Genomic DNA, 17,324 nt, shown 5'->3' on the forward strand with positions numbered 1-17,324 from the left:
AGGATTGTAGGGCCTTCATCATCACGGTCATGGAGCATTCTTTGAAGTATTTTTCCTTGTATGTGTTTTGTCAGAGAGAAAGATTGCTATTTTTCATTCTTTGAAGATGCATGCAGAGAAATTCTTTGCCTTGCAGAGGAAGCATGTAGGAGAATATAGAATTTCTTCACTTAAGTGGTCACTCCAACACCTTTAAGATTGGAGTCTTACAAAGTGTTTTTTTTCGTTTAAGCCTGCTCAGTCTGGATTTATCTGTGCACCTACAATCATTTAAATGCCTTACAAAGTTTGGAAGTGTTTGAACTGTAAGAGCTGCATTATAGATCTTATAAACAAACCTGTTTTACAGGGTTTTAATTCTCAGTGGAAGCACCATATTTACGAGATTTAAAGTTGTATGACTAACTGCTCATCTATTTCATATTGACTTACTATCTTTCAGTAATTAAACAAGGTTGTTTCTTGGCATCATTTCTGCAGAAAGAGTTACACTGCCTATAGAGGTAGCTTTGTATTAATCCAATCTAGCAAGTTTACCTCTCTTTTGCATCAGACCTAGCAATCAAGAGTCTGTGAGTCATCTTAGTTTGGTAATTCACTGAAAAAACAGTCCAATGAAAAGTTTCGGTTTTGATCAGCAAGCATCAGTTGTTTTGCACAAGGTCAGGCACAAGGAAAGCACCAGGGAAGGCAAGGTAGAAGTGATGGGAAATAGGTCCTCTTGAAGTAACAATTTAAATTGGGTTAAGCGTAACATAAACCTGTGCCTTTTCCTGTGTATGTCTGTGAGGTTTAATCCCTCCTGAACTGCTTGGCTAGTTTAGACCAGCTTTGACTGAGGACTGCAGTATCTTAAATGATTAAGGTCTTGCAAGGCTGGACAGATAGAGGAGAGGGACTGTCTCAGTTAAGACAGTTAGTTGAGGGAAGGTCCTGTGTAAACCCTTACCTATTAGATTCTAAAAATCTACATGGGGTCAGAAACTTAAGAAGGTTGGGAATTAGTCTGAGCTTGCAGTATATCACCATGTACAAAACAGCAGAGAACAGCAGAGGCATCAGTCTTTGTGTTACAGCTCTAGGAGAACTATGTGTTTTAAGGTGATACTTAAAACGTCTGTTTCTGAAACCCGGGTGGAGCTTTAGAGCCAGTGAGCCACAGCTGCTACAGTCTGTGAAGAGGAGCAGTGTATATAGCCTGCTGCCCCAAGGGTTTTCATTAGTAGATCAGTTAATCTAGGCCATGCATTGTGCTTTCCTTCAGGTCATCCTCCTGTCCCTTCCTTCTTCCCTTCTTTCTTCCCTCCCTGGTTTTCAGGAGAGGCAGGAGCTGGGATGCTCTTCCCCATAGTATGAAGGGATCAGGATTGGCACTGCTGGTGAAATACAGAACAGCTCATCTATGTATTGAAAATAATATCACTCAAGATGGAATGAGTGCATAATGGGAGATAGCATTTGTTTTGTAAAATACTAAACTAAAATTTTAAAATAGTATCTTTTACATTTTATTTTTTACTTTTCAGCCTTGTGTTCCTAAGCAACTGTTCACCTTACATGCATAGCAGAAATGGCTGAGCTGGTTGTGAAGTAATGGGGAAAAGTAATCTGAGGGAGCTAATCTCAATCACTATCCTAGTGTAAATACTCCTTGCTTACAAAGTGGAGGTTTTAAAACACAAATGAGTACAAAAGAACTGCTGATAAATTTTACTTTTAAAAAAATAAAAATTATTGAATAACTGACTAGCTATTGAAATGCTCATCTTGTAATGAATTGTAACCTGGCATAGCAGTTTTATCATCAAGTGGGAAACAATGCACTTTGCAAAAATGTCATTAAACAGGAAAAAGTCTAAACTCAACATACTTTTAAAAAGTCTTATTCCTGTCTGTTGGATTTCAGTTGGAGTTTTGTTATGGAATTCACTATAGTGTCTTTTATTGAATGGTACTATTATTATTTAATCGGTAATGGGTTTTTTGAGATACTGATTTCTACTAGATTAAATGAGTGCTTTTTCTCCAGGAAGACTGTTTATTTACTGTAATGCAAAGTGAAGCAAAAATAATAGAGGAAAGATATTCTTCTGTTCAACAGATCTTTTACGTTATTTTTCAGGACAAGAACCCTTTAGTAGGAATTCTGTAAATCCTGTTTGCCACATTTCACTTTCACTAATCAATAGGAGGAATATTTATGGTGAGACCTTACTGCATAAAGCTGTTGTTCATCAGGATGTAAACCTTGTACGTAACATAATAAAAGCCGGTGGAAATGTAAATGTTCAGGATTATTCTGGTAAGTTGCAATTGTATTAAAATGCTATTTTCAAAACAAGTATCTACCTATAACTAATAAAAATGCATATTACAAGTTTGTGCAGTGGACAAGACTGTAGGTTTATGACTAGTCAGTAGATTATTAAATTTTTATTGTTTTAACTTGATACTTGTTCATGAGAAAATATATAGACCTATGTACAAAAGTATATTAAAAAAGAAAATTTTGCAGAAAAAGCACTTAAAAATTACTAAGTGATGCAATTAAGTTTACTTAGCCTTAATACAACAATCCTGTGCTTGCTTATCACGAACAGTCCCTTGATTAAATAATGTAATGGATCTTAAAGATTGGTTTTGGTCCATTTTAGTGACCAGCTTGACATGCCAAGGTTTAGATTTTCCAGTTTAATTTTTCAGGGACTCTGATTTTGCCTCTTGAATCTTAAAGGAAGTTGTAGCTTCATAATTTAGCAATGCTTTTGTCTTGTAAAGTTGTGAGTACTTAATATTTTGCATTTTTACTTCATCTTGGGCACCAAAAACGAAGAATGACAAATAGTGACCATTTGTGAATGTTTTGATTGAAGCAATCCACCTTACCCAGCTTCATGTGTGATACTCTGTGTCAAAAACATTGCCACACCCAAAAGTATCAATTGGTTGTTTCAAAAGTAAGACTCTTGTTCTTTATTTTGCAGTTCCCTGTCTTATCCATTAGGCTCTGATAAACTTCCATAACAAAAGAGAAAATGGTTTCACAGACAGCTGACTCATTTGGTAGAAAACTTGGATTCATTCTTAGAGTGTTTCCATCCTGTGCAGTGGCAAGGATTTCACAGCTGTTCCGTGGGAACAAAAAAAAAGTGTTCTGCAGTTAAAGACTATTGCATAATGTAGGCGTGTAACAGACCAAAAATAAAGTAGAAGTTCTCTGTCTTCTGCAATGTATTGAGAGATAGATGGGGTAAGCAGAAAATTTCAGACTTTTATAGCATAGGACTCTGGTGTTTGAGCTAACAGAGTGACTCATAATGTGCTAAAGGTAGATCAGAAAATTATTTGTTGGTGGGTTTCAAAGCCACCTGCTGACAACAGAGTGACATTGATAGTGTGCATTCAGCTGCAGCCTCTGTGGGCAAGTGTACTAAAGTGCACTGGTTCCAGTTTTTGGCCTCACAGCTGCTTCCTTTTTCTGCTTTTTCACGTTTTGCTGGGCCTTTGTTTCTTCATCCCCCAGACTCCGGCTGCTATTTTTTGGTGCAAAAAGAGCACAATTGCACAAAATATGCTTTAATTGAAGTCCTTGAAGAGATGAGAGGATGACCTGACCCTATTTCTTTCTTTTTCAGGGAGGAAGGTGTAATCAGAAAGAAATAGAGTTGCCATTTTGAAATGCTCTTTCATCTTACTTTGTTTGGGAATCATTGTGCTAATTATTATATTCTGCCTCTGTGCCTTTTCTCTTCCTTTAAAGCCTTCCACCAGTAATTATCCATATTTTAGTGTCGTGGTCTGAGCCTGGTCAGCAGCCAGACACCATGTAGCCACTCACTCCCCCTTCTCTAACGGCAACAAGAACGGACAAATGAGCCAGGCTTGGGATTCGAGATAGGACTGGGAGGGGCAGATCACCCATTAGGGTCATGAGCAAAAGGCAGACTCATTAGGGGAATTAAAAAAGAACATACATTTATTACAGACACTAACAACATGTAACAGAGTAGGACAGTGAGAAGCATTGCCACATCCTGAGAACACCTTCCCCCCACCCCTCCCTTCTTCCCGGGCTCAGCTCTGCTCCCGATATCTCTACCTCCTCCCCCAGTGGCGCAGGGGCAGGGAATGGGGGGTGCAGTCAGTGTTGCCTCTTCTTCCATCTTCAGTGGGGGGAGCTTCTGGAACTTCTTCCCCTGCTCCATCATGGTCCCCCTCCCACAGGAGACAGTTCTCCACAAACTTTCTCCAACGTGAGTCCCTCCCATGGGCCGCAGCATTCCCCACACTGCTCTGTTGTGGGTCACCAACTTTCTCCAACTGGATTCCCTCCCACGGCTGCAGCCCTATCTGAGCTGCTCCAGCATGGAACACCCCTGCATGCTGCAATCCTCCCAGTGCTGAAATACAACAGCAGGGTCTACCTTTTCTCAGAAAATCCCAGCCTTTTTCGGGCACAGCACCTTGATCAGCCATATGAAATAAAACACAGGCCGTAAATCAGTCTCTGCTCCACCGTAGACCTCCATGGGTGGCAGGGGGGGCCGCCCTGCCATATCACCACAGGATACAGGAGGGTCTCTGCTCCAGCACACCTCCCCCCTCCTTTCTTCCTCCGTTCCTCCACTGACCTTGGTGTTCACGCAGGTGCCGCAACTCCTCCTCACAAGTCCGACTCCTCCTCACCAGGTCCCTTCTTAAATATCTTATTGCAGAGGTGCAGCTGATTGGCTCAGTTTTCGTGCAGAGGTGGGGACGACTTGGGGCTAGGGGAGCTTCAAGAAGCTACTCATACGAGCCACCCCTATAGCCCCCGCCCCTGCTACCAATAAACCCCACCACTCACTCAAACCCAGGACACTTAGTCTAGTATTTCTCCTTATTCCTGTACTACAGTACTCCGCTTCAGTACCTTACTGAGTTCTTGGATTCTTTTGCATTTTTTTTTCTCATTTTATTTCCTGGACATCAGCGCATGGGGTATGGATAGCATAGTAGGGATATCCTCTGTGCTTTCAGCTTGAGTCTTGATTCATAGTGCCTTGAGGGAGCTGAAAAACAGTTGAAATGAAACTTGTGTTTCTCCTTGGTCTGGAGCATGCCCAGTGTCCTTGGAGAATTATGTTGCTAAACTCTAACGATTGTCAATTGAACATGTTGCAGGTTCAATTTTTCAGGGACTTATTAGTATATCAGCTAGAGGATGTTTTTTACTGCAGGAGAAGTAGGTGACTAAGTGAACCTTTTTTATCCTCTCTTTAGCAGATTTCAAGCTTTTGCTTCAGAATATGGAGTTACTAGAATTTCTTAATGAAATACGCTGCATAAAATGCAAGTAAAATATTTTACAGGTGCTACTGTTAAAAAACATTCATCTTGAAGCACTGTCAACACCAGACAATGTAGTTAAAACTTAGTTGGATTTCAGGCATTGGGAGTAAAGCCTAATAGCACAAAATTTTTGGACAACCTGTTGCAACATCCTGTGCCCATAATAAACACAATTCTCTACAAGTATACACTATTCTGGGATGTGTGGTGTATAAGAGAGCGTCAAGAGTTTCTCATTCCAATGAAATTAAGATAATTTTGCTTAATGGAAGTAGTACAGTTTCAGTAAGAGCAGTCTCATATTTAATATGTGAATTAGGTCCAGACAACCTTCTGAGGATGGAAGATAGTTGAAGAGTAAGGCTGTCCAGCAAGGTCTTCTGGAGGGCATGCTGATTTGAGAGCTGGAAGATAGGAAATGGAAGATCCTCTCTCTTTTTCCCTTACATTTCTCACCATACAAAAAACTGTCACATAATGCATCTTTAAAGAGCTAATATAAGGCTATGCTAACCCCAGTTCAAAGACTTACATTCCATCTTCTACTTTTCCTCAACACCTCCTTCATGGAGCATAATTGTTCTGTGGGTAATGAAGCTTGTATCTTGGTTTACTCTGTATAGCTGGGAATGAATATAGAATTTCAGTAAGGTTTTTTCATTGCTTGCTTTGGACACTCAAACCATTCTTGAATAGTCTTAAAAAACATTTTTATTTGGCAAAAAAGACTCCAGGTCTTTATTTTGTCTCTTCTTTCTTGCTTACCCTCTTCAGCATAGCTATGTAAATAAAAGAGTGCCATGAAAATTGATATTGTTCTTAAAATAGTACATATGTTTTATTTGGGGATAAATTACTACAATGTGGGTGGAATCATTTTTATTCTCATCTTTCATAACAGAACTATCAAATCTAAAACTAATGTTGTTACAGCAGCACCCGGTTCCTCAATCAGTGCAAATTTTGACAAAAGAATGAAATCTCCTAATCCTTGTGACTTTTTCATAAGTATTTCTTCATACAACTTACTGTAAAATGCGTCAGTTTTTACCTTTTCAGTATACTCTCTGAAATATTTATCAAACAGACAACCTAAAACTGACTTATTTAACCCAAATGTGAAATACATGGTTTTCGTTTTTGTAGGCTGGACTGCACTACATAAAGCAAGTGTGGAAGGCTTTTATGGGATAGCAAATGAACTTTTGAAAGCAGGAGCTGATGTTAATGCTAGAGGAAATGAACAAATAACACCATTGCAAGAAGCAGTTGAAGAAGGCCACTATAAGGTATATTCCAAATTGAACACAAATTATGGTTTATGAATAGAAATTATTGTTGTTGGGTCTAGCAGGTCACAAAATCTTTTTACATGTGTCTGGTATTTTCAGATTATGGGTAAATTCAGGAGCTTGCAAGTAATTTCTGCCCAATTTCTATTCAAACCATTCCATGCCTTACAAGATTTGTCCAAAAGCAGAAATAAATTATTTTACTAACGGCTTAGGATAGTGACTGAAGTACTGAGGAATAGGTTGCTACTGTTTAATACTACTTGTTTCACTTATTTTATAATCACTTTACAGAATAATTCATGGCCTGAACAGTCTTCTGGAGTTTTAATAACTTTGTTTCATGATTTAGTAAACATGCATGAATGATATGGAGCCACACCCATGCACAGACATTTTTTGTGTATTAACACATAGCACGGAGAGTTATAGAGACATAGCTTTATATTTTGTACGGTCTTAAACAGAAAGTCAACTGAATAGTCAAATATGAATTAATTATAAGTTTTGTTGCCAGATACTGTGGTTTCATAAGACTCTGTCTGAATTGTGGATCCTCTTTCAATCTGGCAGTGGTTGCCTCTGGCTGTCTGTTTGTGCATGTTTCTAGCATGGCCCGGACTTATGTGGGAGTTCTGTATGTCCCTTTTAGCTGCTTCCTGTTTCTTTCTCTAGAAGTGCGCATATGCTGCCTAATATTTATTGAATTCCAAGATTTTAGAACTTTTCTTGTGGGGTGTAATAAGTTTTATCCCTAAACATTTGCTCTCTTTCTGTTTCACAACTGAGAGAAGACTTAATCTGCTTCTCCCTAAGTCTCCTTGGAGCAAAGAGGAAGGGTGGACTTTTTGGTTAATAATTTTCTCTGAGACTTGAGATCCCCAAGGTTGGTTTTCAGCTTGTGGATAACAGACTTGCAAGTTCATGAAATCTTTCTAAGTTCTGTGAAAGTACCTAAGACACCATGTCCATGGTTATGCATGAAGGACTGCATCTCCACAAGTAATATTTAGGGGTCAGCAACTTGAATGTTATTGCAAGAACACTGATCTCAACTAGGTCACTTGGGGCACACCAACACTGTTCAACACAGAGCTGTGTTCAAGTTATGTGAGCTGGTACACCCACAGGGAATGGTACTACATGGTGGCCCTGTGTTTATGCAGGAGCAATATAGTTCTATCTCTGCAGTGGTCTGTCAGACTTTATTTGTGTTGCTTCTGACTACCAATAAAATAGTGATAGTGATTCAGTAATATGACTTTTGGTAACATAGTATTTGGAGCTGTTTCTTTCAAAGCTGCTCTGTGTGATGATGTTATTGTAGATTGGAAACACCTTTTGATTGCTTTATCCCTTTCTGCACCTGCAATTTGGCAGAATTAATTTCTTATTTCAGAAAAAATGATAAGCATATGAAAGACTTTCTAATAGTACAGTTAAGGGGAGAGTATGATGTGTAGCTAAGGATCTCATTAAGGAAGAAGAGTTCTCAACATTACTCACTGAAACAAATCCATAGATTTGGGACAACTTGTGAAAGCCAAGAGGGTTTTTGCTGTGAATTGAACTGTTTTTTATTTGCTCTGTTGTTAGGTGAATGTATGAACTGAGAAAACTTCACTAGCAATTTTCTGAGTAGCAATCTGTTTAGAAGTATTGAGAGACTTTAAACACATGGGTGAAGGATGTGAGTCAAGCTCAGTCTGAAATGATAACCTGATGAGAGAAAGGCAGAGGTACAAGTAAAACCACACTAGTGCTGGAATAAGATTGCAGGGTTACACACAGAAAGGAAGTAATCAGATTGTAAATTTCACATGTCTTGAAGAAGCATTCTGCAGAAGTAGATGGAATATTTTGCTGAAGTGATAATTTATTGAATAATGACAGAATCAGACTTTGTATTTGTATAGAAATCATAATGTTGGTAGGCCCATCTGAGTGGGTTTCATTTGACCAGATGGATGTTGTACATCTGAAATAGCTGTCAAAGCTATTTAGAATATCAATTTATTTTCTCCTAAAGTAGATATTCTAAATAGATAAGCTGACTCATACCCTAAACTCACCTCTTATTTTCCACCAATTAAGAGCTGGGGAGGGTTGGGGGGTTGGAATGAATCCTACCCTATATTTTGGGAGACCTTGGCTTAATGGCATCAGATTGAATAACTGAAATGAATTTCTAAAAATTAAAATAATAAGACTATAGGATAATGATGCATCTAGGGGAATGTTTGAAGTATATTAACTAGAATAGAGAGGGATTATTTGTCGTAGGGCTTAGAGTTGGTTTAGTTCTTCACGTTGCCGAGTACAAGAAAGAGAAGCCTCTATAAAGAAGGAATTTGGAAAATACTGTCATAAATGAAACAATCTGAAAAACTTATTTTTCTAGGTGGCAGAGTTATTACTTTGGTATGGAGCTGATCCCTTATTAAAAAATAAGATGGGAAGGTGTGCATTAGAAGAAGTTTCTGACTCGTCTATGAGGAAACTGCTTAAAAGCTATGTAGAAAAATTCAGAAGACATTCAGTGTCAGGTAGGAGAGAATTATCGTGACATACCAGCACCACTCAATGGAGAAATTCAGAACACCTGTTTCACTCTATTTCCTTAATTACTGCTAGTAATTCCATGGGCTTCACTTTCTGATGCCTGAGTACAGGTGAGCACTCTTTACTCATCACAGTTGCTGCACATAGACAAAGTATATAAAGGATAATGATGTCCAGCTTTTTCTTTGGCTGGAGCTACCTTCAAATTTGAAATGAAGATGTGAAGTACAATAATTGTTGCCTATTTAAATGTAAGATGAGGCATGGTTGGACTTGCTGATCGTTGAGGTATGGTTTAGAGCTAGGGATGAAATTTGCTTCTAAACTGGCATAGAGGCTCAATTTTGAAGGATACATAAGATGAAAAGCAGAGGATCTAGGATTAGATCTACATCTTAGTGATTGCCAAGACTTAACTGCATATTCTTAACTGCTAGTGTTAGGGGTGGGCTGGGGTAATATTACTGTAGGAAATCGCTAATGAGTTTGCAAGGGGTTGGTAGGTGAATATTTTGACTAAGGCAGGTGTTGGATCTTGTAGAGTCTTAGGAACTAAGTTAAGAAGAAGGTTGAGAAGAGGCTGCTTGATCAGGGCCAGGTACAAAGAAGTGCCACAAGAAAAGTCTTCATTAGAGTTAGAATCTGGACTTTTGGACATGACTGGGCCAGTGTGGGCTATGGCATGTTTAAGTCTGGAAGGAGTCCACAGCTTTTGACTATTATCCATTATTGCTCTTCCATGTGAGTGGTAATGAAGCCGCAACATGTAGTACAATGGCAATCTAAAGAGTCTTCAGGGCCTTGGGACAGTTGGTAAGGGAATCTGGCACACAGGTAATATTTTCCTCTGTCCTTCCAGTTGCAGGCAGCAACATTGGAAGAAATAGACAGACCCAGTCTATTAATACATGGCTCCGTGACTGGTGTCACCACCAGAGTTTTATGTTTTTCAATAATAGGATGGTCTACACAGCATCAGGCCTGTTGGTGTCTGATGGGATTCACCTTTCTCAAAGCGGGAAGAGGGTCATTGCTCAGAAGCTAGCGGGGCTCATTGACAGAACTTTAAACTAGACTCGAAGGAGGAGGTGGATAATAGCAGACTTGCCTGTGACAACCTGTGGGACAACACATCAAAGTTAGAGGGGTGGAGTGGTAGCAAGGGCCTGTGCTGGGTTGGTGTGCATGGCAGGGGCTTTTGGTGGGAGGTGATGGTTCTGCAGCAGTGGCCCTCTGTAAAAAGCTTCTCAGAGATCCCTCAGCTCCAAGTTGGACCTGCCTGTGGCCAAGGCCAAGCCAATTAGTGATGGTGGCTGCACCTCTGTGATAACATATTTGAGAAGGGGAACCTGGGAGGAGGAGTTGGAGTTGTGAGGACAGCTATGTGAACGCTGAAGTCAGTGGAAGAAAGGAGGAGGAAGAAGTGGAGAGGTGTGCTGGAGCAGAGACCGCCATGCAGCTCATGGTGAGAGGACAGGCTGTGCCCTTGCTGCCCATGGAAGTCCACAGTGAAACAGAGACCCACTAGCATCCCGTGGAGGACCCCGTGCTTGAGCAGATGATTTCACCCAAAGGCGGCCAGGACTGAGGGAAGAAGCCCCTGCTGTTGTAGTTCAGCATTGAGAGGATTGCAGCACACAGGAGGGACCCACACTGGAGCATCTTGGGAAGAGTGCATCCCATAGGAAGGACTCACGTCAGAGAAAGTTCGTGGAGGACTATCTCCTGTAAGAGGGACCCCACAGTGGAGCAGGGGAAGAATGTGAGGAGTCCTCCCCCTGAGGAAGAAGGAGCGGTGGGACTGAGCATAACCCTATTCCCTGACCTGCAGGGGAGGAGGTAGAGAAATCAGGAGCAAAGCTGAGCTTGGGAAGAAGAGAGGGGTGGGGGTAAGGTGTTTTTAAGATGTGGTAATGCTTCTCACTGTCCCACGCTGTCTCTTAGGTGATGTTGTTAGAGTTTGAATTGAACTGATGTTCTTTTTTCCTTCCCCTAATGAGTCTGTCTTTTGCTCATGACCGTAATGGCTGAGTCATCCCTCTCTGTCCTTATCTTGGTTCCCAAGCCTTTTGCTTTATTTGCTCTTTCCCATTCTTGAGGGGGGAAGGAGTGAGCAAGTATCTGCATGGTGCTCAGGTGCCTTCTGGGCTCAAACCATGACAGGGCCCTCAGCCGATTGCTGTGATACATGCTGGGTACACCGAGGCACACTTGAAGTCTTGTGGAGATGAGCCAGGGGCTCTTGTGGTAACAAGAGCCAACAGGGAAACACCAGGGAAATACCTCAAAAGAATTAAGTTGTGCTCCTCTGAAAAGGTGACATGGCCAACAGCCCAGCTGAAGTGCACCCAGGGTGGGCAACAAAGGAGGAGCTGGAAGCCACCATGCTGCTAGAAAGCTATGACCTAGTTGCCATGACCGAAACTTGTTGGGACAAATCCTGTGACTGGAATGCAGCTGTCGATGGCTACAGGCTGTTCAGAAGGGACAGGAAAGGAAGGAGGGATGGAAAGGTTGCTCTCTGTGTCGAGAAGTGGATAGATTATGAAGAGATGTCTCTAAAGAATAACCACAAGCAGGTTGAAAGCTTATGGGTAAGAATTAGAGACTGAGGCAACAAAAGAAACCTTGCGGTTGGTGTTTACTGCAGGCTGCCTGGGCAAGGGGAGTGTTTTGAAGAAGGCTTCTTATTCCAGCTACAGGACACATCATGCTCACGGACTCTCATGCTGCTGGGATACTTCTGCAGGAAAGGTAGCACCGCGAACTGTAGGCAATCCAGGAGATTCCTAGAGTGCATTGAGGATAACTTCTTAAGCCAGGTAATAGACAGCCCTACCAGAGGTCATGTAATACTGAACCCGATGATTACCAATGCAAGTGAGTGATCGGTGACATCAAGATTGGAGCCAGCCTGGGCTGCAGTGGTCATGCACTGTTGGAGTTTGTAGTCCCTGAGGGATATGGGTCAGCTGAAGAGTGAAGTCGGGACCCTGAATTTCAGAAAAACAAACTTGCAGCTTTTCAAAGAGTTAGTCAATAGGTGCCCCTGGGAAACTGCCCACAGGCACAAGGGAACAGAACAGAGCTGGCAGATCTTTAAGGATGCTTTCCATAGAGTGCAAGAGCTCTTGATCCCAGGAGTAAGAAACCAGGGAAGGAAGTCAAGAAACTGGTGTGGATGAGTCGATACATGCTGGTCAAACTAAAGGGCAAGAAGGAAATGCACAGGGAGTGGAAGCAGGGACAGGTATCCTGGGAATGGTATAGGGATGCTGCCTGGTTGTGTAGGGATGGGATCAGGAAGGCCAAGGAGTGGCTGGAGCTGAATTTTGCAAGGCACACAAAGAATAATAATAAGGGCTTCTATAGATATGTCAGCCAGAAAAAGGTTAAAGAAAATGTACCCCTCCAATGAACACGACTGGCAAATTCATAACAACAAATGACGAGAATGCTGAGGTACTTAACAACCTTTTTACCTCAGTCTCCACTGGCAACCTGACTTCCCACACCTCTCAGGTGGAAGGACCTCCCACTGTAAGAGATGATCAAGTTCATAACCATAGGAGGAACCTGAACATAGGTGTCTATAGGACCTGATGAGATGCATCTCAGAATCCTGATGGAATTGGCGGATGTAGTTGCCAAGCCACTCTCCATGATATTTGGAAAGTCGTGGCAATCAGGTGGAGTCCCCAGAGACTGGAAAAAGGGAAACATTGCACCTACTTAAAAGGGGTGGAAAGGAGGACCCTGGGAACTACCAGCCTGTCAGCATCATCTCTGTACTCAGGAAGATCACAGAACAGAACCTTCTAGAAACTGTGCTGAGGCACATGGAAGACAGGGAGGTGATTCGAGACAGTCAACCTGGCTTCATCAAGTATATGTCTTGCCTGACCAACCTAGTGGCCTTCTATGTTGGAGTGACTACATCAGTGGACAAGGGAAGAGCTACAGATGTCATCTGTCTGGCCTTTGACACAGTCCTCCACAAGATCCTTCGCTCTTAATTGGAGAGAGATGGATTTGATGGGTGAGCTGTTCCGTGGATGAGGAATTGATTGGTTGGTTGCATCCAGAGGGTAGTGGTGAAGCGCTCAATGTCCAGGTAGAGGTCAGTGAGGAGTGGCGTGCCTCAGGGGTCTGTGTTGGGACCAGTACTGTTTAACATCTTCATCAGTGACATAGACAGTGGGATTGAATACACCCTCAGCACGTTTGCAGAAGACACCAACCTGAGTGATGCAGCTGACAAGCCTGAGGGATGGGATGCCATCCAGAGGGACCTGGAGAAGCTCAAGAAGTGGGGCTGTGTGAACCTTATGGAGTTCAACAAGACCAAGTGCAAGCTCATGCATGTGGGTTGGATCAACCCCCAGTATCCATACAGGTTGCGGGACGAAGGGAGTGAGAGCAGCCCTGCGGAGGAGGACTTGGGAGTACCAATGGATGAGAAGCAGGACGTGAGCCAGCAATGTGTGCTCACAGCCCAGAAAGCCAACTGTATTCTGGGCTGCATCAAAAGAAGTGTGGCCAGCAAGTCAAGGGAGGTGGTTCTGCCCCTCTACTCCACGCTAGTGACACCCCACATGGGGTACTGCATCCAGCTCTGGAGCCCTCAGCACAAGAAAGGCATTGACTTGTTGGAGCAGGTCCAGAGGAGGACCACAAAAATGGTCAGAGGACTGGAACACCTCTCCTGTGAGAACAGGCTGAGACAGGTGGGGTTGTTCAACCTGGTGAAGAGAAAGCTCTGGGGAGACATTACTGTAGCCTTTCAATAGTTAAAAGGGGGGTGGTAAGAAGATGGTGTCAGAGTTTCTGGTAGGGCCTGTTGTGATAGAACAAGGGGTGATGGTTTTAACTAAAAGAGGGTAGATTCAGACTATATGTAAGGAAGAAATTCTTTAGGATGGGGGTGGTGAAACACTGGAGCAGGTTGTCCAGAGAGTTGGTAGATGTCCCATCCCTGGAAGTGTTCAAAGTCTGGCAGGGTGGGGTTTCTGAGCAACTGATCTAGATGAAGGTGTCCCTGCCTGTGTCAGGGGAGTTGGAGTAGATGACCTCTAGAGGTCCCTTCCAACTCAAACTATTCTATGATTTTGTAAGTTTAGAATCAGGGCAGTAGGAGTAGACAGGAGTTAGTGGCTTCAAATGTGAGTAAAACCAAAGTTAATGGTACTGTATGAGACTAGCCTGACAGCAGCTGCTGTATTGGAGAGGTCCCATGATCAGAGGTTAGGGCTGCAGCCACCAAAGGTCATCTAGGTATTCCAAGCCTTACAGAGATCAGTAAGCTAAAAATGTGTTCAAAGTTATCATTTGGATTGGTGTTTGGCACAATCAGTGCTCAATAGCTGGGCCATTTGGCTTAATTTAAGACTAAGACTGGCATGATCCAGTGGACTAAGAGTGATCCTAAGGCTAGGGTTAACATCTGTCATGCCAGATTCCCTGAAGTGATAGAGAAAGAGTTGCCATGCTGTGAATTGCCTGTTAAATTTAAGGCTGGTTCCAGTGTGGATTGTGGGGTGAATCTTAGGGCTGGCATTGGGGTCCATGTTGCAGTACAAAATAACAAAGGGCGATGAGCTAGATTTTTTTCGATATGGTGTGTCTAGTCTAGATTTAAGAACATTCACCAGAAATACATGCATAGACTTGCATGGATTAAGTAACTACTATCTAGGGTAAGACCTAGGTAGCTGGCATACTCTCTTTATGCCATTTTGCCAGTACAGAGGGTAGCTGGAATGCTAAAGCAAGCCACCAGCAAGGCACTGAATTGATGCTGGGGAATATTCCCACCTATTGTTATGCCAATGACTTGGCTTTAGCTACTCCATCCCTTTACCTGCCCACATATGCTGTACAGGGAAAAATGCAAGCTAGAATATTATCTCACTATCACTAGCTTCTGAAAAGTCTCTTGGGGATCAGGAAAGCCTGTTAGATGTTAGGGAAATGTAGTAGCTCCTCTGAGTTTCAAAATTAATCACTCGGGTCACTAATCTTTAAAAAAATTTGGAAGCATGATGTCATACTTTACTCTCACCTATCTGGGTTTGTACAAGATGCCGTCTGCAACAAAGATCAGACTCCAGGATTTTAATATCTATTTTATATATTGATATGTTGTAGATTATAATAAAACCCTCATGGCTTGATAATTTTTCTGGATAGCTAAATGTGGTAAGTACTGTTACACACAAGAATGTGAACACAAAATGGTGTATATATGTAAAGAATTATGGTCTCTTTCCAATTCTTTCTGTCTTTCATTTTCATTTTAGTTGGAGATGATTCAACGAATATGTTAAATACTCAAAGTGCAGAGGATACAAACCTGCACCAGGTATATTTTTACAAAGAATCCTGATATTAATTTGATGATGAACTGTTAAGGCTTGCTAGCAGTCTTCAGTAAACTAAGGGAGACAACTATTTCTGAAATGTGTTTCAAAACCAGCACGTAATGTACAGGATGCTTCAAACCCAGCAGGGACTGAAACAGAGTGACATTCAGTGTTATGCCTGTTGTTTGGCAAGCAGTTGCTGATACTGGTACTTGGGATAAGTTGCAGCCTCATGAAGATGCAAGACAGAGACAATCAGCTGCCTCCCATGGACAGTGGTACTTGCTGTGTTTTTGCAAGTGCTGCAGAGGTAGTTTACAAGCATGGTACATCAGTGCCTCTTTGTACTTGCAGAAACCTGACTGAACCTACAAGATGTTGCCTGGCTTGTAGCAGTAGGGTAGGTGCTTCTTGCCCCTGTGTAGTAGGTTGTGTTGGGTTCCAATAGAAAAGGGTTAGGGAGCCACTGTCTTTCACAGAGGTTGCACAATTACGCCATGAAACCTCAGTAAGATGTGGGAGCTGGTGCCTCACGTGAAGACACCATGATCAGTCACTTGGGTCATAGTTTGCTTGTATGTAGCACAATAGCTTTCGGCATTAAAATCTGTACTCTCCCCCTCTTGTTTTCTCCCCTTTGAACAATGATAACTGGTAATATCTGAAACATACAATGCTGTGTACACAGACACTTTATTCTTGCTTTCTGAAGCCTTACATAGTTACGATAACTGTCCTTGTTACTCACAGTAGTGCAGTCTACAGTGTCCTTATAAATGTTATGCTATAACAGCAGCCATGGTGTATAGTCTTAGATTACACTTTAAAACATTAGTTGATTGATGAAGGATATTTTCCAAGTAGAAGGTGTTGTAAGCATTTAATTGGGATAACCTATTACTGTGGCTGTGTAATTGTGTGAGTTGTTACAGTGTTTGTGTTTGGGTTCCATCTCCAGATACAAAGTTATCAACAGGATAATTCTAGTTAGTCATTGGCCTTTGGAGCAATTTTGTTGTGGGGTGGCCATGAGTTGATTCTGGGTGTTTTTGCTGTATTGTTTCCCTTTCTATATAATTTCCTAGAATCATTGCAGACAGGTTTGTGAAACTGTAGCTCTGGTGTATGACTATAGAATCAATGTAGTTTTAGTTCTGTAAAGGCAGAGCATTAATTTGAAACTAGCTCAATTTTCAGAAATAAGTAAAACTGTAAAGCACTTCAGTAGTATTTATCATTGAATTTCACCCCTTAATTTTTACACTTTTATACACGTATTTCTTAGTTCTTTAATTTCTTTGTCCTGTTGTATTAAAAAGCTGCACAGGCAGAAGAAATCACTTAGTTTTAGAGTAGCACAATTTTCTTTCAGTATATAATAAAGCAATTTATCAGAAAATGAAATTAAGTATATGGCCTGTTTTATAGATAGAATTCAACGTAGATGGCACAGTTCAACATGATAATAGGGAAGCATCAAAGGAAGTTTTGCTAAAAATGAGCAAAGCAGAAAAAAAATGGTGAAATATACAAAAATTAAAGTTCTTCAGGATTCTGAAGGCAGAAAATCAAATGGAAAAAAAAAATAGAAGTTCAAAAAAGAAAAATAGATCTGCTATTCTCGTAGCAGAGGCAACAGCCAAGAGTAAAGCTATTCAGAAATAATGTCTCATGTTAGATGGACCTCATGTTTAGGTCCACTTACAAACCAAGGAACAATTAATTGACAGGATAGGTATTTCCCTGAAGCTGGGCCTAAAGAAGCGAGCCACACTGT

The 17,324-nt window shown here is 41.5% G+C and overlaps 1 protein-coding gene across 1 annotated transcript in view; it reads left to right on the plus strand.

Annotated features, from left to right (window-relative positions):
- The window catches only part of ANKRD31 (ankyrin repeat domain 31), a 72,168-nt gene that overhangs the window by 21,385 nt on the left and 33,459 nt on the right, over nt 1-17,324 (plus strand). The window contains exons 9-12 of the mRNA XM_032986254.2: nt 2,123-2,302; nt 6,478-6,620; nt 9,025-9,169; nt 15,485-15,546. Of these exons, the coding sequence (XP_032842145.2) occupies nt 2,123-2,302; nt 6,478-6,620; nt 9,025-9,169; nt 15,485-15,546 (530 nt within the window). The remainder of the gene's footprint in view (nt 1-2,122; nt 2,303-6,477; nt 6,621-9,024; nt 9,170-15,484; nt 15,547-17,324) is intronic.

This window comes from Tyto alba, unplaced genomic scaffold (genome assembly GCF_018691265.1).
Source record: "Tyto alba isolate M040663 unplaced genomic scaffold, T.alba_DEE_v4.0 Super-Scaffold_42, whole genome shotgun sequence".
NCBI lineage: Eukaryota > Metazoa > Chordata > Aves > Strigiformes > Tytonidae > Tyto > Tyto alba.